The 24,899-nt window shown below is 38.2% G+C and overlaps 1 protein-coding gene across 1 annotated transcript in view; it reads left to right on the forward strand.

Annotated features, from left to right (window-relative positions):
• Window positions 1-23,624, forward strand: part of CDK13 (cyclin dependent kinase 13) — a gene marked incomplete at its 5' end in the record, with an annotated part of 43,078 nt that extends 19,454 nt beyond the window's left edge. Inside the window, 9 exons of the mRNA XM_026083764.1 lie at window positions 1,449-1,638; window positions 4,449-4,505; window positions 7,252-7,353; window positions 7,472-7,549; window positions 9,654-9,770; window positions 10,854-10,985; window positions 13,568-13,773; window positions 17,083-17,640; window positions 18,822-23,624. Of these exons, the coding sequence (XP_025939549.1) occupies window positions 1,449-1,638; window positions 4,449-4,505; window positions 7,252-7,353; window positions 7,472-7,549; window positions 9,654-9,770; window positions 10,854-10,985; window positions 13,568-13,773; window positions 17,083-17,640; window positions 18,822-19,678 (2,297 nt within the window). The remainder of the gene's footprint in view (window positions 1-1,448; window positions 1,639-4,448; window positions 4,506-7,251; window positions 7,354-7,471; window positions 7,550-9,653; window positions 9,771-10,853; window positions 10,986-13,567; window positions 13,774-17,082; window positions 17,641-18,821) is intronic.
• Between the last annotated feature and the right edge of the window lie 1,275 nt (window positions 23,625-24,899).

Consider the following 24,899-nt stretch of genomic DNA (forward strand, 5'->3'; position numbering starts at 1 on the left):
GGCAGACTTCTGGTTCTCTACAGCTCTTAACACTTCCTTCTTTTCTTTTCTGGAAGCAGTAGGATTGGGTTATACCTGGTCAATTTAAATGCTGCTCCATCTTCTCCGTGCACACCAATGGTTATTTTGCTTGGTCCATGTAACATACAGCAGGGAAAAAAGGAGCTGCATTAAAAACCACAAACCCCAGGTGTTTTATGCGGTGGCTTGTAGTTTAGTTGCTGTTGGCTGATTGATTGTCTTAAGTTTAATAGTTACTGTATGAGTAATTTTCTTTATTTGCTTAAATACTAGAGGACACAGTTTAAGCTTGATGATTTGACACTCTATTCACTTTTCAGCTACTAGGTAAAAGTCAAGTTAGCGCGGTAGGATTTGGCCATGTATGTGTACGTTTTGGCAGGCTGACTGCCAGTTGTTGCTCCAAGACTTTCACCAGCTTCTGAATTGAAACTGTTATGAGGGAAGAACTAGAGCCTATAAGGAGTTCTTGTTGGGCAGAAGCTGTTTATATTTTGTAGAAGGATGCCTTTGAAATCTTTTTTGGGAAGGCTTTTGAAAATGGAAGGTAGACAGACCCCCGGGATGTGGTTTCTGCAGTGCAGCAAGTGCTCGGCAGGGTCTGCACTGGCTTCCTTGCCTCATAGTTTAAGAAGAAGGGGAAGAATTAAGCACTAAAAAGTGGATTATGCTGGGGGGGAGGTGTTTCTGTTCGAGATTAGTTATTGCTGTTTCTAAAGTACTCAGCACTTTTCCTCTTTAAGTACCCTTACTTATATCAGAGTCTTGGTTTCAGTTGGTTTGTTTGTGGAATAACATGCACTGATACAAGATAAGACCAGATTCTGTTCCGCTTAATATAGGTATGTGGCAGTTTGGCACATGGACTTGTCTTTGCAAAGCTGTTGCTGCTGTCTAGTAGGTTAGCTCTGCTTTCTCATTTTGTCTTGTCTTATAGGTGCATCTAGTCTGAGAAGGGCAGACTTATTTCTGACCCAATTTCGCAGTGGAAGCTTAAAATCAAAAAAATGATGACAGATGAACTAGTGCTGTATATATTTTGTTTCTAGATTTCTCCACAAACTCTAGGTAGGGAATACTAATCCAGCTAAATTTTCCCTAAATAAAATGGTATTTTGATGGAGAGCCACATGGAGAGTACGTCTACCTAGATTAAAGCACTGTGCAGTGGAATTTTATTTGTTTGCTCAAATATTTGGCAACTAGGATAATTGTTTACATGGAAAAAATATTAGGAAAATATTTTATAACACTATATTTCACTATTGTTATTGAAAATGGGATGTAGCTATAAATACTGCAAAAATGTAAATAGATATGTGTGAAAAATACTTCCTGCTTTCAAAAGTAGAGAGCAGCAGCATTTTGGACTGCATTTAACCAGTCTCTTTCTTTCTCTCTCTTTCCATTATCGCTTCTCTTCTTAGGTGCATTTTATCTGGTATTTGAATATATGGACCACGACTTGATGGGACTGCTGGAATCTGGTTTGGTTCATTTTAATGAAAATCATATAAAATCATTTATGAGACAGCTGATGGAGGGCTTGGCCTACTGCCATAAGAAGAACTTTTTGCACAGAGATATCAAATGTTCAAATATTCTACTAAATAATAGGTATGAATATTACTTCATGTATGTAAAAATTTGTATGTTAAGAATATCTTAAATCTTTCATTTAATCATCAGAGTTCACCTGCTGCTTTAGATCACTGGCAACCCCCCTTTTTTTTGATTGCCTAGTTTCTTTAAAACCAATTGTAAAATATTAATCTGATTTTACAGCTTGACATTGGATCCTGCAATTATTTGTTAAACTTCATCTGTGTTGGAATAGCAGGATTAAAACTTAAATCCATTAGGTTACACTATGGGTAAAAAAAAAAAAAAAAGTACAAATATATTAAAACAGAATTTTAGGAAATAAGTGTTTCATGTGTGTTCTTTTTGCTATCTCATTTCAAAATGAAGTGTCGATAGGCTGGTTCTTTGCAACGTAATTCTGAGGTCGCCATCAGTCTGCATAATGCTTTAAAAGAGTATTTGACCAGACACGTTCAAACTAAATTCTATTAATTTTGGCTTGCAATGAGAGCCAACAATCAAATGGGGCTAAGAATATTTCTTACTTTTTTAACTAGTTGTGATTACAAACCAAATTGGTAAACACGCTTTTGTTCAGTGTGTAATGACAACAGAACCCCCCCCCCCCCAAACTGCTGTTCACCATCAGGAAGGGTATTGAGAACAAGACAGACAAAATTTTGCTACTGTGTAAAGTTTTGTGTCCATATCTTGAATTTTGTGTGCAGTTCTGATCCCTGTATTTCAAAGTAGACGAAGTAGAACTAGAGCAATACAGAGAAGGACAGCTAAGGGGATAGAAGGAGACACAAGAAAAAAGTAGGGACTCTTCCTCATTTTGGAGAGGAGGTATGATTGGGGCCTGCAAAATCATGAAGACTGTGGATAGCTTTAATGCAGAACTGTTATTCACCGAATCCAGCAATTCTAAAATCAGGGAGCAGTTGTAGAGACTAGTAAGAGATAGATTTAAAACAGCCAAGAGTACCCTAACAGAACAGGTAGCTTCTGGGATTTGTTGCCACAGGAGTCTGTCAAGGCAGACAGTGTCAGGAGATTCAAAAAGGGACGGGACAAGTTTGTGAAAGGCATCATTAAGATACTAAAGGGAATAGATAGGGATACATGCTCTAGCACTCCTAATCCAAAGATTGTGGGTAGTGGTCAAGCACAAGGAAAATGAGCCTTAAAGTGGGCAGGTTCATGTGTTCTCCTTATTAATCTCTGCCTGCCACTGTTGGAAACTGAATACTGGGCAAGCTGGATCATTGGTCTCACTTAGCAGGACCCATTTTTGTCCCCGGTTTTGACCTAGTTCAATTTTTCCTTTCTTCCTTCTGTTTTTTTACCGTGATCTAATGTTAGACTGTATTCAGTTCTGGATCCCACTGTAGTCTTCCAGGATTCTGAGACACTGACCCTTACACAGGTGTACACATCTCCGCATCTCTCACCTTGCCCATGCTCTACCCATTTATTTTTTTGCTTATGTCCTAATCTCCAGTGTTGATGCTGACGCTGTGCGCCTTTGGGAGCTCAGGAGCTGAGCTATAACTTGATGGTGGAGAAGAGCTCATTACAGTAGAGGCGGTACTTTCTGTTGTACCATGCTCTCCCCACTCCAGGATACACAGTGCTTTCCCCCAGGATACTTTCTGAGCATCCTTAGAGGTTTCCACTGGAGGAAGAAAAAGTTGGTCTAAATGATTTTAAACCAATGCTTCTTAAATCCCATTACCAGTTACAGCCTGAAGCCACACACATGGATTGTCTTGTTTTTAGCTATGCAACTTAAATATCTTTGGTCAGAAATTCATTGGTAATCCAGAAATACAATATCTGAGGAACAAGCATATAAACTTGAGGGATACATTTTTTGCTCTGGGAAATCTCCATGAAATGTAATAGCAATTCCAAGCACATATCTGAGGGGAAAATGCAATGGAAATTCTAATCTGTATGTTTTGATATCACAAAATAGTAATTCTTGCACACATCAGCAAGTCTTACCCTAATTTGATGAACRAACCTGAACTTGTGTTATTTGAAAGTGGCAGGACTTTTAAAAGCTCAGAACTTTAAAAAAACAAAACAACAACAACAAAAAAACCCACTTCCACACTAATTTCATCTGTTAGAAGTGTGCAGATACCTTTCTGTATAAAACATCCAAACTTTATGGATGGTGGGGGCATGTGGTTGGTTAGTGGTATGTGTGTTTTGTGCAGTGCCTTTCAGCCATGGAGAAGGCCAGGCAAGAGCTCTGGGGGTTTCTTCCATTCTTCCCCTCCTCACCTATAGGAAAACTAAAGAAGGGCCTGGGGGCAGTGTCATTCACAAGTTGGCCACAGTCGCCAAAATAGAAGTCATTATCTGGTCAGTCACCCTGGTTTAAAGGCCAAATTTACAAATTTTTCAAGAGCAAAATAGGCCATTGACAACTTCTGACAAGGAAGCRTGACTGCTGATTGTCATCTGTTGTACTCGTGCTTATGCTGCCATTATTTTAACTACTAGGCATGAGAAAATAGCGGGTTTCTCCCTCAGATTTTTACTGCGATGTTACTGATTTGAATGCTTTACAGTATACACCCAGAATTTTGATTAACATCCTGTGATATACTTGCCATTTGAATATTTTTTATTTTGCTTACCTTTCTTTGATATGAAGTCAGTTAGCATGTTTGTTATTTGAAAAGACGCGTAGATTGTAAGATATTTCCTCCTCGTTGATGTGAATTAGCGTTCAGTTGCCGCTGTCTGAAAATCTGAAACTTAACCTCGTTTTGGGGAGGAAGTCAAACAGGATTAACCACTGAATAATTCTTTGCTTTTTCCACCAGAGGGCAGATTAAGCTTGCAGATTTTGGGCTTGCTCGGCTGTACAACTCAGAAGAAAGGTAAGATGATACCATAATGTGAAAAAGCATTTAGAAGCTTGATTTCTTACATAATTCTGAGTATTATGAGGGCCAGAGAAGAGGACTTTTTTTTTTTTTTTTTAGAGGAGATGTTATGATACTGCAACATAAATGATCACTTAGGAGAACGAAAGAAGTGTGTATGTCTTGTACTGCATAAAGACACAGATTTCTCTTTGTGTAAATATATTGCCTTTCCACGTGTTCTGGATAAATAATTTTAGAAAAGAGACATGAATAGATTGGAAATGAGGGGTTGCAGTTCTGAGTAGGCTGCATCAGGATATAGGTTTATGCTTAATATTAGTTTCTGGTCCTGTAAACCTAAAATATATTCTTTTTGTTGTTATACCTGGGAAAGGTTTATTTAGGAAGAGGAAAGTGAAATTCTTATGCTTCTGGAATTAATATTGACAAGAATCAGTGTACAATTTCTTTTAAAAAGGCATTGATTTTGTGTAAGATTTAACCTTAAATTTGAAGAAATTGGTTTCCTTCTTTAGACAGTCAGTCATGTTGAATATCCTGGAAACAGATATGAGTTTAAATTAAAAAAAAATCTGAAACTTCTTGTGACTTGTGCTTCTGTTGTTATTGGCCTTAGTATATTTGTAATTAAGAAACAGGTGCATGGTTGATATGATTAAGAACTTCTTAAATGTTTATTGTTATGTCTTGTATTTGACACTGGTGTAAGTGGTAATATATAGAACTGGATTTTCAAAGTTCAGGCTGTATATTTACATCAAGCAGTTGCATACAGAGAATATTAGAACTTTGATTTCTGCAGGCCTGATTTGGAAAATGATACCCCTAACGTTGGTTTTATGAGTATATTGTCTTCTCACAGAACTTTGAGCTTGGTGGTGGTGGTGATGGCATTGTCTCATCATCTTCTGTGCTGTTCTTTCAGGAACATGTGCTTAAGTACAGTTATGGAAACTGTTGAGTATAGTAGCAGGATAAGATCATCTTAAGCAGCTGGTGGGCAATGCAGTTTCTCTATGGAGGTATTTGTAGTAAAATGGATGGATGCCATCCTACCTCACTATTTTAATGTGCACCAAACTGACATTAATTTTTTGCTTTGGTTTACTGTGGCTGTTCTTAATTTCTTATTTATTTATTTCAGTTTTGATTGTAAAAGTAAGTGTTCATTAAAAGTTGAAAGATTTAAAGTTCAGTGTCTTTATAGTGTAAATGACAGATCTTACTATATAAAAATGGCAATACTATTACCGCATTTATACATCAATGAAACAAAGATTAAAATGTGCTTATGCTGGCTAATATAATTGCTTGTTGAACTTGGGATGATAATTGGACTCTCATTTCTCAGATTTTGACAATTGTTTTGTCATTCAATTTCCTTTTGAATAGCTTCTGACCTGCAGTAACAGACGCAATTTAACGTACTCCAACTGTGTAATAGCTGCTGTTTATATATTTTACGTTTGTTTCACTGTTGTTTAGAGCTACATATTGTTCAAAAGGATACAGAATTTAGTACAAGCATAATGGGGAAGAAATAAAGTTTTAATTTGAAGTAAGTTCCAACTGGTTATAGTTGTGCTCCTTTAAATATTATTCCTTGGATTTAATATGTTTGGAGTAAGAGATATGGCAGATTGTGTAAGAAAACATCTGTTCAAACAAAATGCACTGCAAACCAGTATATATACAATTGGTATACCTGTAGAGAAAGTCCATACCATGTAAACATTTCGTAGAGGAATGCATGCTTCAGCGAGAAATATGATAAATGATGGGATTGTTTCCAAAAGCATACTATGTTTTCAAAAATGAATTGGGGAGTTTCTTCCTGGAAAAAGACTTGGGTGCTTTTTTGGAAATGATAACACCAAGTACATTGTAAGAGCTTGTTAGGCTTTTATGCTAAGTTTATTCAAATACCACATTTCATGTTACTTTGCTTTCTTTTTGGACTTACTTTGTACTGATAAGAGTGAATTATTAAAACTGAAAGAGTTTTTGGATCACTTCTAAGACATCCTGTTTGGAAAGAGGAGATAAACTAGTGTCTGTTTTATGGCTTCCATCCTGAACTGTTGATGGTGTTTCTTGGCCTATGAGAGTTTTGCCTAAGACAGGGGAATCTCTGCCTCAGTGTCAGGATTGAAAGGATTATTCAGATCTACAGAACTTCCAGTTAGAGGCTTAAAGATGTTGAAATATAGGAAGATATTGGAAGTGTTCAGTCTTTGAAATCAAGGTTGTTGAAGAATGTAATCCAAGAGATGGGCTCTGTCTCTTTTGTTCCTACTTACAAGAGGAGAGTGACTTTTTTTCTCCTTTTTTATATGCCTGTAGAGATCCTGTGTTCATTATTCTAGTAATCAGTAGCTGCCCAGAAATTACTGGCTTTATCCAGTCAGGTCCTTCTGTTGAATTGATTAGCAGTGTAACAAATAAGTAGTATTACTATTAAAATAATAATCAACATACAGGATTCACAGAGCATTAAGATGACTCTGTGATTATTTACATCTTTGAGGTCTGTTTCAGGCTGTCTTTTGAACCGTCTTGGGCATGCAGTTGTGTTTTGTTTTTGTACAATTGCAGGACTCAAATTAGGAAAAGGGATTGGAAGATTGTAATGTTCTTAAACAGCTCTGCAGACATAAAGCCCTCAAAATATCTTTCAACATTGAGATCATAGTAAAATGATAGTCCTCTTTTTTTTTTTTTCCCCTTCCCCCAACAGCCGACCGTATACCAACAAAGTTATTACATTATGGTATCGGCCTCCTGAACTTCTGCTTGGAGAAGAAAGATACACGCCAGCTATTGATGTCTGGAGCTGTGGGTAAGAATTTGATACAGAAGTGTAGCAAGCATAACAACAAGCCGAAAATAAATCTTAGATGTTTCTGTCAATCTGTATTGAAGCCATAATGATGGAATTGTGCAAAACTGTTTTACAGCTGCATCCTGGGTGAACTTTTTACAAAAAAGCCAATATTTCAAGCAAATCAAGAACTTGCTCAACTGGAACTTATAAGGTAACTTGCAGGCACTACCAACTGGTAGATGCCTCATAAACTGCCCCCCCCCAATATTTAAATCAGATAATGCACTGCTAATGTTTAGCAACACTAAGTTATTTATTACCCAAAGTGAGGATGATAGTGGTTTTCAGGGGCATGTAAAGTAAGTGACTTTAGATCAGACACGGAGAAGATTTTTTGTAAGTATTCTGGGGCCATAACAAGGTCCAGTTGAACAGCAAGGTTTTTGCAGTGCAGTTGGAGTTGCCCTTTACTGAAGTTGTAAAGCAGGGTAGTCAAAACGCCCATTCTTTTTTAAGAAGATGTTGCAACAGCTTCTTTGCAGCAAATCAAAAGGAGAACATGGAGAATAATAAAGACAAGTAGGTGTTTAGGAGGAGAAGGTTCTTTGCATGTTGCTGGCCTTGAGCTCTTGCTTTTACTCTTCCACATATATGCACCTGGGCTTTATTTTTTGAGGGAATATTTCTCTTCCCTTACAAACTGCCAGGCACTTGATGGAGGTAAACTTTCTCTTTTCTTCCTCAACCCAATAAATGATGATACTTATATTACTCAGTGGAACCAGAGCCTCTTTTTTTCCTTTATTCAGCAAGCAAAAATTTTGCTGTTGCTTCTGATATTGTAATTGACCTTGTAAGTGGGGAGAGGTCCTCTTCCTAGAAGCAAGGGGAAAAGAGGGCAAGTCCCACGGTATTTACAGAATCTGAAGAGTAAATGGTCAAAATTACTAATCCTTTAGCTGGTCTGGAAAAACAAAGTTTTCCAGGAGGTGCAAAGCATGTTAGGGGTCATTCTCTTTATAAAAGAATAAAACTTGTCTTATGCTTTGGTGTTTTTCTGCTTTTGACCACTAGATGGCACTGAAGCACTTAGGAGTTTAGTCATTTGGGGTCTTCTGTGTTTGCATTGTAAGTTTGGTACAGCAAACTAAAATTTTGAGGTTTCCTTCTTCTGCTGGAAGGAAACTGGCAGCTATCTGTAGCAGATTTATCCTCTTTGTTGATACTGTGCATTTTTGAATTTTTTAAAATGTAGTATATCAATTCTATTTTATCAGCATCTCTACTGCCATCATGTTGCAGTCAACAATTTTGCATTTATCCTTTCCTAACTTTATAGTTCAAAGACGGAGTGCTATTAAATTCTGATAGGAAAAGCTAGATTTTTTTTTTCCTCCTTCCTAAAAGTTACATACCCTAACAAGCATAAAAGCAGATTGGTCTGCACAGTGTTAGGAAGATAACTAATAGATCATTAAATGTCTTGCACTAACCATTTAAATGAAATTAATGGAGGGGGTGAACTAGGGGACTGTATTTGCAAGACGGTGCCTTTATGATTGGCTGAATCATAGAGTTTTAAACCTGACGTAGTATGGTGAACTCCAGCGCCTGCTCCTCTCAGAGGTGTGGTGTTGGTCAACCCATTCTAACTATCCTGGTTTGGGCAAAACAGCTGGGGATGAGGTGAGAAGACTGAGGTTAAGGCAACTCCATTTGTGGAGATGTATTTGGCCTGGGACATAAAACTTATCACTGAAGTAAAAATATACAAGTTTTCTAATGGCCAGATCTTACTTCTATCCTTAAGCCTTATTGAGATTCTGCCCCCCTGCCCAACTAAATTCTCTTTATTCTTAAAGCTGTCAGTGAAAAGTGCTCTTCAGGCGTTTGGCATATGTCTTTCATTGACATGGGAGCTAACAGCATAAAAGTAAGTCAGAGCTCTAAACCTGGCATATCCAATTCTCCAAGTCAAATATCCAGAATACTGTCCAGATCTAGTTGCTTAAGTTCTCCATTTTTACAAATATAGTCAATTTTTTTGTTATGGCAGAGGCCTTCCTCTAGGGGGGGAAAAAGAGAGAGACACACAATGGACTTCTGAAAGTAAGTTTGGTCAGTGAAGGATGGCAATCTTTCCTACACAATTCATGATTACTTAATGAACTGTAGAGAAAGTTTAGCTAAATGAGCCTGAACATGAAAACTGTGGTTTATTTTTGTATTCACTGTACCTGTTAGAATTAAAATGACAGCTGTGCTCACTTGTGTTTTTGGATCTCATACCCTTTTTTCCCCTCTTTTTGGTACAGCCGAATTTGCGGGAGTCCCTGTCCAGCAGTGTGGCCTGATGTTATAAAATTAGCTTATTTCAACACAATGAAACCAAAGAAGCAGTATCGTCGAAAACTGAGAGAAGAGTTTGCTTTGTAAGGATGAAGAACTAGCTTAGCCAACTATAATAGCATTACATTTTCCTGGAACACTTACAATTTTCACTGTTTTCTAGAGGCTGACTGAACCTAGTTTGGGTGTAAAGAAAAATGACTTAAAGTTCTTATCCTTCCCATGTTACCCACAGAGCTCTAATTAATTCCTATTCAATGGGAGCTTCAGGAAGGGGGAAGAAAGCCCTAGAATTTCAGCCACCTGCCAGCTTTCACCTAAAGAAACATTTGCTTTCCATGACTGGTACACCTGCTTTTTGTCCTTGTCCAAAAACCAGCTTGGATTACTTAATTGCTTTTTATTAGGACAACTGGCTCCAATTAAATATGTAATCTGGTAAACATTACAGTCTTTTTGGTCATAACTCTTCTTTTGTGTTGAATAAATTTATCCGAGCCATGTATTCTAAAAAGGTGCCAATGGACTAGTTTTGTGCAAGTATCAAACATGAAAGTTATGGAAAGCAGCTGTAAGTTTATTTAAAAGGATTTTTTCCCCTTCTTCAGCTACTTTGGGGTTTAGGAGAAATGTATCATCTTGTCTATACTAATGGGGCTTATGTTTCTAAAGCAATAGAAGTATTATCTATAGACCAATCAAAATTTAATTCCCCCTCTGCTAAATTCCGGAGTATATAGTAACGATATAGTCTTGGTTTAAAAGGTGGGTTTTTGTTTTTTGCCTTTTTTGGGGGGGGGGGGTAAGAATGATGTTTTAAACAAGTAAACCATGCATAAAAACAAAGCTAAAGAAATACAATTGTTTACTATCGTGTTTTCATAAGATTGCCCAGGAAAATCCCATCCCCCTCTCCATGCCCCCCCTTGCCCCCCCCCCCCAATGCTTGCACAGGTAATAAAAGGTGAAGTTTATCTCAGCTTTATCGTATTCCCGCCTTCTACCCAATTCAAGCTGTGTGGGTTTCATTAAGATACAGGTTATCTGAGGAATGATTTTTCAATGACCAGTTTGGAGGTGGATGGGGTATGTATTAAAACTTTGTACGACAGTGTGTGATCCAAAATACAGATGTGACACTTTTCCCAATTCTGTTCTTTCTGCAGTATCCCACCAGCTGCACTAGATCTGTTTGATTATATGCTTGCTTTGGATCCCAGCAAGCGCTGCACGGCCGAACAAGCTCTTCAGTGCGAGTTTTTGCGAGATGTGGAACCATCTAAAATGCCTCCCCCGGAGTAAGTAATTTCTTTCGGCAATGTTGGTACTTACCTCTACAAAGATTTCATTAAACTCATTGTGTTTTGGTTAAAGTAGCTTGTGGCAAAACAAAAATGTTAATGCATTTAATTGGATAATGACGATTCTCCACTAAAAGGATCGTGCAGTTCAGTGGCTCTTGCATCATAATAGCAATGGTTGTGAGGGTCTATCTGAGACCTGTTTGATTTATATTTCCCGGAATTAGTGACCTTGCTGGTATCATTTAAAAAAGAAATCCTTGTATATGAATGTTCTAGTGTTGAAAAGGATCATTTCTTTTTTTGTTTTTTTCGAAGGTGCAATGTATTGCAATGTGCAGTAGGGTGCTTGCAGTGACTAAATAGTTTAATCTGCGCAAATCATGTTTGAACAGGCCCTGAGAAACAAATGAATAAGCATTACAGAATCTGTAGGTTTAATTCTTCCCTCAATATAATTATCAAGACATAGAACACTTAATATTCTTTCAGTAAATTGGACCTGCAAGGCAGCCTGTAAAGGTGAATGAAATAACTGACAACTTTTTTAGTAGTTACCAACAGGGAAAATTATTTGCATTTTATCTGAGAATTTTATTAAAAGCTTTGGGGACTTAGCTGTTACAGAAGGTTGTTCCTAATGGTCCTGATACATGAGATTAAGAGGGTTTTTTTCATTGCCTGAGATTTCATTGCCAGAGGGTTTTTTTCAGTGCCTGAATATCACTCTATATTATCACTGGCTGAATATCACTAATCAGCAATCTGAATAGTAGGCTGTTCATTAAAATCTCAGAATCACCTACACAGCATACTGCTTATATGCAATATAAAGTAAGTGAAGGGGAAGAAATTTATTTTTCAGGGGCTTTAAAGAGTGTCCGTTTCGGAAGTTGGTTGTTCTCTTGGAAGAATATCTTCCTGCTTTCAGGAAAGAAATATAGCTGTTCCTTTAAAGAAAGTGACAGTGCCGATTGCAAGGACTGTGGGATACTTTCAGCAATGAGCTTCCTGCTTGCTGCCAGTTGCTGTTGACTAGCTACCCGGCACATCTTTGACCCAGCGTGTGGAGGGAGAGAACATAGGAAACAGCTGGTGTCATTTTTTTTCCAGTAGCTCTTGAGTGTCATCTCATTTTCCATGTTCCTGGGTGAGGATGAATGTCCGCTCAGGCGGTTTTTAGTATGTAATGGGAAAACAGAAGGCACTGTTTTACTGCCTTTCCCAGTATTTCTCAGTGTTCCACGGATCAGAATGGGGATGTTCTCCCCCTTCTTCTTATTTAGGGATGGTAGTAGAAGGAATCTACTTTCTCGGTCGTCTGTACTGTAAGRTTATAAACATTATATAGCCATGTCCGTTACTGTGGACAAATATCAGCAGAAGTGATACTTTTACAAGAAGACAAAGGAAGTAATCACCCCCACCATCTCCCCCCGCATCCTTCATTTTGATAACTTTGTTACTATTTGTTGCTCTGCAAATTAGATCAAGTTAACCAAATTGCTCCCTTCAGGCTTAACGTTAAGAATATTGTTCTCTTAAATAAATTTATGTTCAGTTTCTAGTAGTTTTGATGGGAATTATCAGAAGAAGATAGGGTAACCTGAATGTGGTCCAGCAGCTGTCCTAAACAACCTAGTGGTTTCACAATGTTATTCATGTTTTGAGTAGGTTCTCTTCTTTTATTTGTTACAGGTAGTCAAGGATTTTACTGCAGAGCGTTACTTTCTGATATTATCATTATAATTAGAGATTTAATAACAGAGGCTCTTAATTCTTCTGTGACAAAATTTTAACCCTGTTGCATATTAATACTGTACCATGACCTATGTTTTTCAGCCTTGTTGCATTAAAAAAAAAGCTGCGCAGAAGTTTAAGTTGTTTCTGGGTCAGTGTTGAACTTAACTGCTGGAGCTCATCAGCAGTGACTTGGAAGTCAGGAAGCATTGGATCTATTTAAGATCTTTGACCATCTATTTTAATGGCTTGCTCTCACAGTATTGAAGAAATGAGCTGTCTCAGATCTCAGCAACGTGAGGTCACATAATATATTTAGGCTTTGGGCTTCAGTCAATGCCAGAAGATGAAGCCCAGTTCATTCCTGGGTTCTGGGCCTCACCTTATCGTACTATCATACGTGAGGTCTTAATGCAGCAGCTTGTTCTTCATTTGCTTAAATAGCAACTTTGACTATTCTGTTTTATAGCAAACATGCAGCATTTGTTTGTTGGATTACAAGTTGTTTTGAAGCCTTAAGTTACACAAATAATTTCCTTTGTAAATAAGAATGCAAGTTGCAAGAAGGCAACATTGATTATCATTTCAAGACATATGTTCCCTTTATCTGCCAGAGGGACCTTGTGCTTGTGAAACAGGCAAAGAGATTTCACCTAGAAAAGCATTTCTGAGATTGTTCAAGCCTTGGATATTTTTTGATGTATTTACAAGTTCCAGTAGGTTCACCTTTACAAACTTTACATTATGTATAATTTGAGCATTTATTTTACTATGGTTAAAAACCATAAATAAATTTCCCTGGTCGAACTGAACTGATAATCTCTAATCATTCTTTGCAGCCTTCCTTTGTGGCAGGATTGCCATGAACTGTGGAGTAAGAAACGCAGAAGACAGAAGCAGATGGGCGTGACTGACGACACAACAGCAGCTAAAGTCCCTAGGAAGGATCTGTCTCTAGGCATGGATGAGAGCAGAACCAACACCCCACAAGGCATGCAAACTTCTTCCCAACTCAAAACTCAGGGCAGCTCTAGTGTAGCACTTGGTCAGTAATATTTTCGGTTTTTATAATTACCTACTACTTGGATTGCACATCTAGAAATTTTAGATGTTATTTTCAGAGTACTGAAGTCTTCTGGATTCTTGAGGGAGAAACAATATTGTAAGTTAAATATCTTTGTTTCAGAATATTTGTCTTTTGCTTTTGGGAACYGGGCATTCCTTTTAAGTTTTACTTAATTTTTCAATCTGGACAGTGTGAAAGCTCTTAACTACCTTGCTCTGTATTTTCAGGGGATTTTATTCATTCTCATTTATGTTTTTTCTGTAATTGTACAAGTCAGCTGCTATTCTGAGGTCATCACAGTCTCCATAGATTGAAGGAATTTTATTGGTAATGGTAAACTGACCAGAAAGCAGATTTTAGAACAACCATCGCTCCAAATAAAATAGATACCTTCAGCATGCTGTGTTAGTCTTCAGCTTTCCAAGCTTTTGGGGCTGAACTTGTAACTTAAAAAATACCGCTATAACAAGAAGTAGCTACCTCTATAGTTTGCACAGCTATTAAAGTATAAACTTAACCCAAGTGTCTTGCTTGGAGACCAATTTTACAAATACAACATGAAGAGTAAAGTAGCCATTTTCTTATGCAGGCATCACCAAACTGCTGAGTATTCTCAACAGGCATGTGTTTTAACTTGCAGTCTGAAGCATACTTATACTGTTCCTCATTAGTATATAAAGCATACAGAATAACAACATCAAATGGATACCTCATAAGTTTAATTTAGACCATTTTTGATTGTGCAAAGTGACATTAAATCCAAAGACACTGATACAGGAGCCCAGCTGAAGACAGTGAATGAATTCTCTGGGCATGCAAATTCTTTGATACTAACCACCTTGAATCAACTCTTCATTTAACAATAGACCAGAGCTCCAAATACTCTGTGCAAAGATGTAAAAGTATGTTCTTCTGATCACTGAAGTTTATTACCTCTTGCTCCTCTTCCTCTTGTTTCTCACTATAACCCAGCTGTGGGCTTCTGGTACTCCTTACATTTACGCTAAGGTTTTGGCAGCATTTTCAGGCATTGCTTTTGGTAGCCCTTGGAATTCTTTTCCCCCACAAATGAAAAGTGTATAGAAGCTTAGAGACTCTGAAGGGTAGCAGTTATTTTCTTGGTGCTTTTATAACAGGTGGCCTGTTAACAGACTATTAACCTTATTAATCATTAATACTAACCATGCATAACAAACTAACCAAATACAGAATGAATCATCCAGACCTATACTGCACATATGTACATAGAAAAATAATCCAGGTAGAAAAGAAGGAACTTCAATTTGCAGTGGAGTTCAGACAAGTTAGCATAGATGTGTTTTCTGTATTAAGCAAAGCACTTCTTGAAATCCTGAATATACTTTATTTAAAATCCTTCATGATGCACAMTAAAGAAGTCAGTGCACAAGTGCATGATTTAATCAAAATCATTGCATTTATTTCTGAGCCAAAACAAAAATTTGGGGTTAAAAATGCCTTGGATCAATTGATATTGTTCTGATCCATGAATGAGACCTCTGGTTATTGTATTTTATAATTTAACAGGAGCTATGTAGAGCTCAATAATTCTGTTGTGGTAGAAACTGCCAGGCTTCCCGAAATACAGTTTGCTTCCAGAATGGGCATGAAACTAATCAAAGAATATGGAGTAGGTAGATTTTTTTTTGATTTTTTTTTTTTGGCTTTTTCTGCTGAATTTTCACTTTGAGAGTCTGAGGGAATTCTTTATCTTCCTGGTACTTGGGCATACCATCAATAGATGTCACAGTCAACTGTAAACCTGACATCTGATTGAAAGTCAGCAATATAAAATATTAGAAATTATATTTTTTTCTGTATTGCCAAATACAAGGTGTGGTGGTATTTTTGTTTTTTAATCATTGCAATCCTTGGAACCCCTCTCTCAGTGGGTTCTGAGTGATTACATCCCAGTGCACTTCAAGCAGGTTTGTGAATTCTGCAGTACTTTGTTTCCAGCTGTGCTCTTTTTAGTCCTGCGAGGCAGACAGTTCTGTGTATGTACACATGGGCAAATGAGAGATTACATCTTCTGCCTGTTTCTACATTGACTGGTTCTTGATAAAAGCTGTAGTTATGGGCAGTGTGCTATTCATATCTGATGCCTGATAATGAGATTTGAGAAGCTGTTTAGTAGATTTAACTTCTTTTTCTTGTTAATATTCCATATTTCTATTATTTTATTCTATTTTAATTACATTGGTTTATTTTAGTATTTTTCCTTATTTGGTAGAAGTGTAATTGAAATTTGAATGCCATAAGATTTTTTTGTTGTTGTTGCATTTTCAATTTACCAACAGTAACACAGCAAATATTTTGTCTGWGTGACCATTTTTTCAGGCTTAGCTTTGAATCTGCCGTGAACAAATACATTGATAAACTAGCAGAAAGGCAGGGTAGAAGAGGACAGAATGTACTGATATGGATCTGGCTTTCAGAAATTCAGAGCTCTGCCAGCACAGTCGCGCACACTTGCTTTTTTAACTTTCCTTTCTTCAAGTCCTCTACTCATGGAACATGTTAAAATCCATGCTGCTTCTCTTCTTTTAAAATAAACTAACACAAGGGGTGTTTGAAAATAAGAAAACACTTTGATATTCTGACTTCCTTATTCATATTCCCCCGCCTCACCATCATCTCTTCTTTGTGGCAAATAAACTCCRTTTCTTTAAAGAAACTGTGTATGATCACAAACCTGCATTTTCCTGCTACTCGACGGTTGACTTCTTGCCCTTCAGACTCAGCACTTGTTACCTCTTTCAGCTCTTTTGCATTTGTGCCACTGACTTCTGGGTCGCCTAGAGCCTGGTCAGTTGAGCGGGTGTTAGAAACCAGATGCTGATTTAGAATGGGCCAGAATATAACTGGAAATGTGTTTTGCAGATGGCCACGTGTTAACAGAGGGATGCGATATGTCCAAGATAGGAAATTTTGTTGGGAATTCCAGTCTTAGAGCTGCCTAAAGCAGGTGGCCTTAAGCCCCAGCTTAGATGTATTGTGGAAAATTGAGCTCTGGCCTGATGTTTCTCATCTGTCCAAGTGTGTGTGCACACCCCTTGTTAAGTCATTTTCTTTGCATTGGATCTTACTTTTCCATTTCCTATAGATACTCCCCTAAAGGCAATTAATCTGTAAAAGCATTCCATCTCAATGTTGTCCAAAGCCATGCTTTGCCGGTTATATCAGCCATGCTAGATTAGTCTTAATTTTGAGTTTCTGAAATATGACAGTTCTAAATAATACTTAAAAAAAACCCTTTTTTGTCTTTAGCAAAAACAAGCACTGGACAGCAGTTAAACCAGAATGAAGTGGCAATCCTGCTAAACCTGCTACAGTCTAAAACAAGTGTTAGTTTGGCACAGTTTGCCCAAGTGTTGAATATTAAGGTAAACGCAGAGACTCAGCAGCAACTAAATAAAATAAATCTTCCTGCTGGAATTTTGTCAGCAGGTGAAAAACAGTCAGAACAGCAGCAGCCACCGCCGCCTCCACCACCACCGCCAGAACAGGAGCCTCTAAAACAGCCAACCGTCACGCAGCCTCCTGTGCCACCTGCTCAGCTGAGTCAGCCTAAAGTTGAGACTGATGCTGCCCAGGCAGCCGTACAGAGTGCGTTTGCTGTTCTGTTGTCTCAGTTAATTAAGGCTCAGCAAACAAAACAGAAAGATTTTGTGTTGGAGGAGAAGGAGAACGGATCAGGAAATGAAATGTCATTGCAACTCAGGCAGCCTCCAGAGCCCACCACTCCTGCGTCCGTCAGCCGGGACGACGTGGAATCTCCGGCCCCTGTTTACCCACATCTGATCAAGTCATTATATACGTCTGCAGGTACTGAAAGCCTTTATTGCTCACCAGCAAATACCTTGAGCAATGGAGATTTAACAGTTTGGGGATAAAGAGTTAACATGCTAACCAAATGAGTCTGTGTGAGTATAGGAGACGTAACAGTTGAACTGATTTCTCTTTGTCGCCTTTCATGTCTGCATGACTTTCAAACTTGACCATCACTCTGCTCAGGTACAAGCCACTGTGCATTTTATTTTTGGTAGGGTGTAAATGCCTGCTTGGAATTTGTGTCTTGCTGTAACAGGTGCAGTGCAGACACAGTACACGATAATCCCTGCTGTAAGAGGGACACAAGTACCTGTAGCTTTTCTGATGAAAAAGGTTTTTTGTTTGGGATTGTTGTTTTTGTTGTTGCTTTAGTGGTGGTGTTGATAGAAAAGCCTGGTTTCTCTAGAAGGTTCATCAGCTGAATTTACCAATTTTGCCTCTGCTTTTGGATAAAGCCCATTTTGGGGGAGGGTATTTTATTTTTGTTTTTTATGCTAACTACAGCAATTCGTTACTGTCAAATCCTGTAAGAGGTTACATGCAACTCTCACTAAAGCATATAGTCGAAGGTTTCCGTTTGGGTACAGTAATGGCTTCCTTGGTCTTCTCAAAGTTTGGATCTTTGATTTTCTTGGATTGCTATTTCAGCCATATTATGTTGTAGTTTATGTATTGCTCTGTGTTGTCTGTAGCTGTTAAATATTTTGAAGTGGTTTTGGATTTTTGAGGGTTGTGGTGTTTGGGTGTGGTATGGAGTTTTTGTTTGCTTGTTTTGTTTTTAACCTTAATTGTTGGTGTTCCCTGGTAGGGTGGCCTTCTGTCCCTTTCTCAGGACCTTTCCAAGTGGGTGCTGTTGTCCACACCTTTTCTGTTCTCTCTTTGAACTTTCTAGTGTATCTGTCACTCCAGTAATTTTTAAAGGAACTGTAGCATTTTCTCCAGCTCTGATTGCTGAGTCATTTTATTTGAAGGAGAAGCCTGCATCACTCTCCTGAGACAAATAAGCTGTTGCCTTCTCCAAAATAATCTGCCCAACTAGCACTAAGCTTAAATAATTAGCTAATTCGAATTGAATAACAGACCTCTGTAGTGTTGGGGAAGGAGTCCTGTCCTTTTCTTTCTGGTATCATTATTGCAGGTTTTTATTCCAGAACCTTTCTTTTTTGTCTGTGTAGGTCAAGAGGATTTGGTTAGGCAGTCTGAGATGAGGCTTCTAAACCGAACGCCTGAACAAGAACGCCCTCGCATCTTGCCTCCGGACCAGCGTCCCCCAGAGCCACCAGAGCCTCCCCCTCTCACTGACGAAGACCTTGATTATCGGACAGAGAACCAGCATTTGCCTATAACTAACTCTTCAGGAACAGATCCTCACGCAGGAGTGAAAGCAGCTCTCCTCCAGCTGCTTGCTCAGCATCAAGCTCAGGCAACAACAGAGGAGCCAGTACAAACCAGTGTGGATTATCAGGCTAGAGACACCTATGTGACAGGCCCAGACTACAAGGATAACTTTGGATCATCTTCCTTCTCATCTGCCCACTACGGTAGTAGCGATGGAATAGGAAGTGGATCGTCAGGAGCATTGGAAAGGAGGAGCTTCCTCGGAAACTCGGATATTCAGCCTTTGGATAACTACAGTACTGCTTCATCTCACTCTGGCGGTGCGCCTCCTCCATCTGCCTTTTCAGAATCCTTTTCCAGCTCAGTAACTGGTTACGGAGACATTTACCTCAGCGCTGGTCCCATGCTGTTTAGTGGAGACAAAGACCATAGGTTTGAATACAGCCACGGCCCGATCCCAGTTCTGGGAAACAGTGGTGATGCTTCCAAGGGGCCGGAGAGTACTCATGCTTTGCCCGCAAAGATGCACAACTATAGCTATGGAAGTAATTTACAGGAAAATCCTAGTGGTATCAGCCACATGCATGGACAGACTTGGACTTCTCCTGCCCAAGGACCTGGCTTTTCCCAAGGATACAGGGGACACATTAGCACATCTGCAGTGAGAGGGCGAGGCAGAGGATTACCATATTGAGTATGTTTTTCCTCAGGCACATCATTTTTATCTGGAAAAACTTTTTGTTTTCTAGCTGCAGTTTAAAGCAGCACTTCAACAGACTTGAATAATGTTAATTCAACAGCTTTATTTTTATGTGGAAAAGGGTCTTGCATACAGTAGGAAAAATTAAAAATGCTTAAAACTCATGCTGTCTGAAAACTAGATAAATTGATTGTACATGTTCACAAACTCTGGTTATGAATTTTATTTTGTATTTTGGCAGTTTTAAGTGGATGCTAAATTTAGGGACATCAGCTTTTTATGGCACTCTCAGATCTTCTGAACTATGCACATTTGTGCTTTTTTTGTAAGTTTGGACCAACTTTTATGTAAAAAAAATTTTACAACAATCAAAGCAGGGCACTGATTTATTTGGTATTTTTCTTTTTACAGAACTACCTTTAGTCAAAGGTCACTGTCAGTCTTTGCACTGCTTTCAGTGTTATTGTGGAAGGTGTACTTTGTGCTCATTTCAGATAATAAAACACAACCTTTCTCTTGATGCAAAATTTTATAAATATTTGGTCAATGTTATTTTCCTTTTCTTTCAAAAAGAAAAAAGAGAATGGATGTTCTGGTAAAATGTTCTCTCCATCTCCCAGGCTTGTTTATATAAAAACTGTTTTACTTGAATGGTAAGTGCCTTAACATGTAAGCTTAAGGTCTGCAAAAATTTGGAAGTACTTCATAGGTTGATATGAAAATTAATACCTAAACCTAGGTAGTTAACATGAAAATTCAAATAATAGGTAACTCAAATAGGTCGTAACCTTGTGCTGTTTACTTCAGGTGGGCCGGTTATTTAGAGACCTAATCTTGTCTTGATGAAGTGACAATTTCCAAATCGAACTTCCTAAGAAACTATGAAAGTGAGGAGAAGAATGAAGAGACTAGTTTTTTCCTCAGCTCCCTCTTGGAGTTGTATGAATTGTTTTAGTTCCTCTGCCAAATAAGCTATACTTTATATGTCCTTTACCAAGTGATGAAATAGTTTTTCTCTTAAATGTCAACAGCAGTAATTACTTTACTTTGTGTGAAAAGCTGACACTGTCTTCTTTTTACCACAAATACTTCATTACGGAAAGTAACCAAAGGAAAAATGACCAGTATTTAAAGCAACAGCAAAACATTTTACATTAGTTATAATTCTCTGTAAACTGTGATTGTGCCAACTAATCATTTTTATATCTGCTATTCCACAGAACATTTTAATTTTGGAATTAAGTCTCTTTGAAGAGCAGATAAAATGACTATAGTTAAAACTCTTACCAACAACCACTCCTCATATTAATTACAACTTCCAGCATGTTTTTTTCCTTTGACAAGAAGTGGTCTCTCTCCTGCAGAGAGGAGGTATGGTTATATTTTGCATGTACATAAAAGAATGTTTTAAAGCCCATATTGGAAACAATTTTCCAACTGATTATCCAGTTGACAAATCGGTACCTTATGTAACTGAGTGTTTAATTATTACTTTTTAAAAAGTAAAATTTCTACTTACACTATTACAAATGTAGTCTTGTCAGTGACTTTTTGGATTTTCAGAATTGAAGCCAAAGTTGTTGGGATTTTCTTTTGTTTTAATTTAAAATCCTGGTTCTCATTTATGGCTAACTACCACATTGTAGAGTATGAAAAACTCGCTTTGCTAACTAGGCAGTGCTCAAGCATCTAGCAAATGAGGAATGGAGAGTCACGTTGCTTAAGATGTTCCTGTAAATCTGGCAGTTGCCCTCACAAGGCACAGTAGAGAATCCTGCTACCTGAAAATAAAATCAACTAAGAGCAAAACGCTTGTGACCTGAATAGCCTGTACTTAAGAAAATCAAAACTTTATGTGAATGACAGTGCACTGGAAAGTTTTTCTTGAGTAAGAACACCTTATAATTTTTCTGCTGGTAAAAATTGTAAAGGCAGTATCATTAGTGTCATTTAGGAATGGACAGTGTCAGCTATGGCTTTTTGTTTACTGACCTTAGAAAAAATAAAATCCCACAATGTTCAAATACACAAAAATTGTTTCTCAGAATCTAGCAGAAGACTTTCAAAGCCCTTAGACAGTTGTTGTCACTAAGAATGTGCAGTTTGGTGTTATTCTACTGCACTTCAAATGTAAATGCAGGTGGTACTTCATTAAAAAAGCAGGTAAGTTCAGACAGAAAGTAGATCCCGAAGAATGAGAACTAAATGATTTGACTTTCAATACAAAATGTAAGGAAGATATGATATCTTCTACTGCTTCCCTTTTGGAGGTAAATTTTCAAGTCATTTAGGTCACCTCATTTCATGCAGAGAAGCCAATCTCCTCCTCTAACTATGTAAAAAAACGACAGTGCAGTTTTATTAYTGACTGACAGAACTCCGATGTTGCATCATTTCATTGACATTGATTTTAGTCTTCAGATACTAAAAGAATGCCAACAGCAGTAATCTCGACTATGAAGAATTGCAAGGATTAGGTGGAGTAGACAGTTGACTTCCAGATGGATCAGAAACAAACTTTCACACACTGTTGCTGATGCCTATTGCACAAAGACTTTCTTCCAAATTTAGCTTCAGGATTACTACTGGCCTTTGACTTTGAAAACTATTTGCCTGCGACAACAGTGTTAGTGTAATTTGGAGGGAAAGTTGACTAAAATTTTCCATATGCGATAACTCTGAAGAGATGACCTTTTCTGCGACCAAGGGGATCTCCTCAGCTCCGTCACTGGCAGCCTTTCCTCCCGGGCAGGCGGAGGCTGTGCGGGGGCCGCGTTGGGCAGCAGCTCTGCCCATCTCTGCGGGGCGCCCTGTGGGGGCCGCTCCCCATGGGCACGCTCGCTCCTGGGCCCCGGGAGCTGCTCGGACCTGCTCCGCGGGGACCATTCAAACCCCCAACTGGTTCAGTGCGTTGGCAATGGCTTAGACTGTAGGTCCGCGTTTGTTAGGACCGGACCCGTGTGCTACTTACCAAAATGTCTTTCAAATTGAATCACATTATAAGGTGCTTATGTCAGGTCAGAGTTTTGCCCTTTTGAACAAACTTCACTCAGCAGAGTGGATCTGTGCTAGTTTGGCCTTTTCTATCATGTGGCTGTTGCATTTTTGATCCCGTAGCAGACATTCTAAGAAGCGTGTTATACTTTCGTGGAGCAGTGGCTTTAGTTTCTTTCCCCCCTATTCCTTTGGTTTTACACTGTCTGTGCTGCAATTCCAAAGTGTGCTACAGAGACCTGGACACTACATCAAAAAGTAAGTGTTGTGTGTTTGTATTTCTAATTAAACATAACAAAATATTGTAATCATGGACTATCAAGTAGTGAGTATTTCATTATTTATATTACGTGGTCTTTAGCCATACCAAGAGGAAGCAGATGAACGCAATTGGACTGATATGACCATGACTTAAAACACTTAGACTATTATAATACTTAAAATTCAGCCAAAGGAGAAGGAATGAGCTTTTATCCTGGATCACTAATTGTTGTTATCTTGAACAGAAGGAACAGTGGGGGGTGGGTGTATCTTTAAATGTTAATATAATTTCTTCAAGGATAATTTTAAAATGGCAAACTTTTATATTTTCTTATGTTTCCATAAAACATGGTCTATATTAAATTTTCTTCTTACCACGGTAGTGTAAGATGCTTTATATAAGCAGAGGTGATAAGTGCTGTAATGTAAGTTCTTGAGGTTTTGAATGTTCTCCTTTTGCTTGGTACTTGTGGCTGGAGCCAGTTTCACTTTTGATGAAGTTGCAGTTGGATCAGTTGAATTGATAATTGTGCAGTCAAAACTGAAGTAAAGTATTGAAGTAACATAGGATACCTCTTTTCTGCAGGCAAATTAGATCTCAGACCATGAATTCTGTTGCTAATAGAGAAAATCTCCAATGTACTTCTTGCATTCTTCTTTTAGTTAATAAAACACTTGTGTGTTACATACATTTCTCCATTCTATTCTTTATTTCACCATTTTGTATATGGAGAAATATTGGCTATTTCACTTTTTGATAGTTTTGGAATGTTCTTCATACACAGAAGTGTGTCATTAAGTAAAAGAATTACCAGAAAACTGATTTGATTTTGTATTTAAAAATTAAATAACCTTGACCTTAAAATCAAACTAACTTTTGCCTATCAGGGTGAAGAATACTTTATTGCAGGAGTTATTTCAAGACAACCTAATTTAAAATAAACTGTTATGCTTCAGCTTGCTTACTCTTTGTTATTTTAAGCCATTTGTATATAAAATGTATTGTGCAGCCTGTAAATAAAATACCATGAAAACTTAAAGTTTATCATTGTTTTCCCTCTCTGGATATCAAATGGCATTCCAAAAGGATTGTGGGTTGAACTGAAATTTTTTTTTAATATCCAAATGAACATAATTTTCAGTATGTTAAAATTTTGTAAGTTATTCAAGCATTAGTTACTGCTCCACTACTTTTCCAAAGGAAAAACGCAGGTAAGCGGCGGTAGGAACGCTTGTTATTACAGTGCTTGAGAGGACTCCTGGTTAATGCTGGAAGCAAGGGAGAGCCTCTGTACGAGCTAGCAGTGATGGTGCTGCAGACAGAGGCCACCTGCGAGGGTGTGAGCAAGAAGAACAGACCCCTTGGTTGGTGAGAGACTGCTGCTGTTTCAGGCATGTACTGCTTGAGCTTTTTAGGACAGTCTAACATATATGTATAATAGCAACATTTAAGTTGAGCTGTCCAAGCAGAGATGCAGTTCTCCAACACTATCTCTTTAAAGGGGATGATGTGTATGTTAGAAGCACAGGAATTCAAAAAACAAAGAGCCARGTATTTGCAGTATCTGGCTATATGCATAYACTGCAGCCGAAGCAACATAAATGAAATGTTTCTGCCAGCAACTGCTCTTTAGATGCCAGAGGCTTGCCTGCTCTTTTCTGACTGTGTCAGCTAATGTAACGAAAGAGATTACCTCTTCCAACAAATGTTATCCAAAAACATGCCGTTGGCCATATCCTCTGTGCTATGAAAGCTCAGGTCAGAAAGACTGCTGCTGTCATCGCTTCAGGGATTTGCTGTTGATAAAGTTAGAAGGTAAGTGATGAAGGGGCAATAGGAAGTTGTGCAAGCCAGCACTAGTTACGTAGCTGTTCTTTGGCATTTGGGTGACCAAATGTGCAGCTGTAGCCCAAAGACTCTTCTTGTTTTGGAAGAAATACTTCGGCAACAGCTACAACG

The sequence above is a fragment of the Apteryx rowi genome, unplaced genomic scaffold (assembly GCF_003343035.1).
Source record: "Apteryx rowi isolate R43461 unplaced genomic scaffold, aptRow1 scaffold_615, whole genome shotgun sequence".
NCBI lineage: Eukaryota > Metazoa > Chordata > Aves > Apterygiformes > Apterygidae > Apteryx > Apteryx rowi.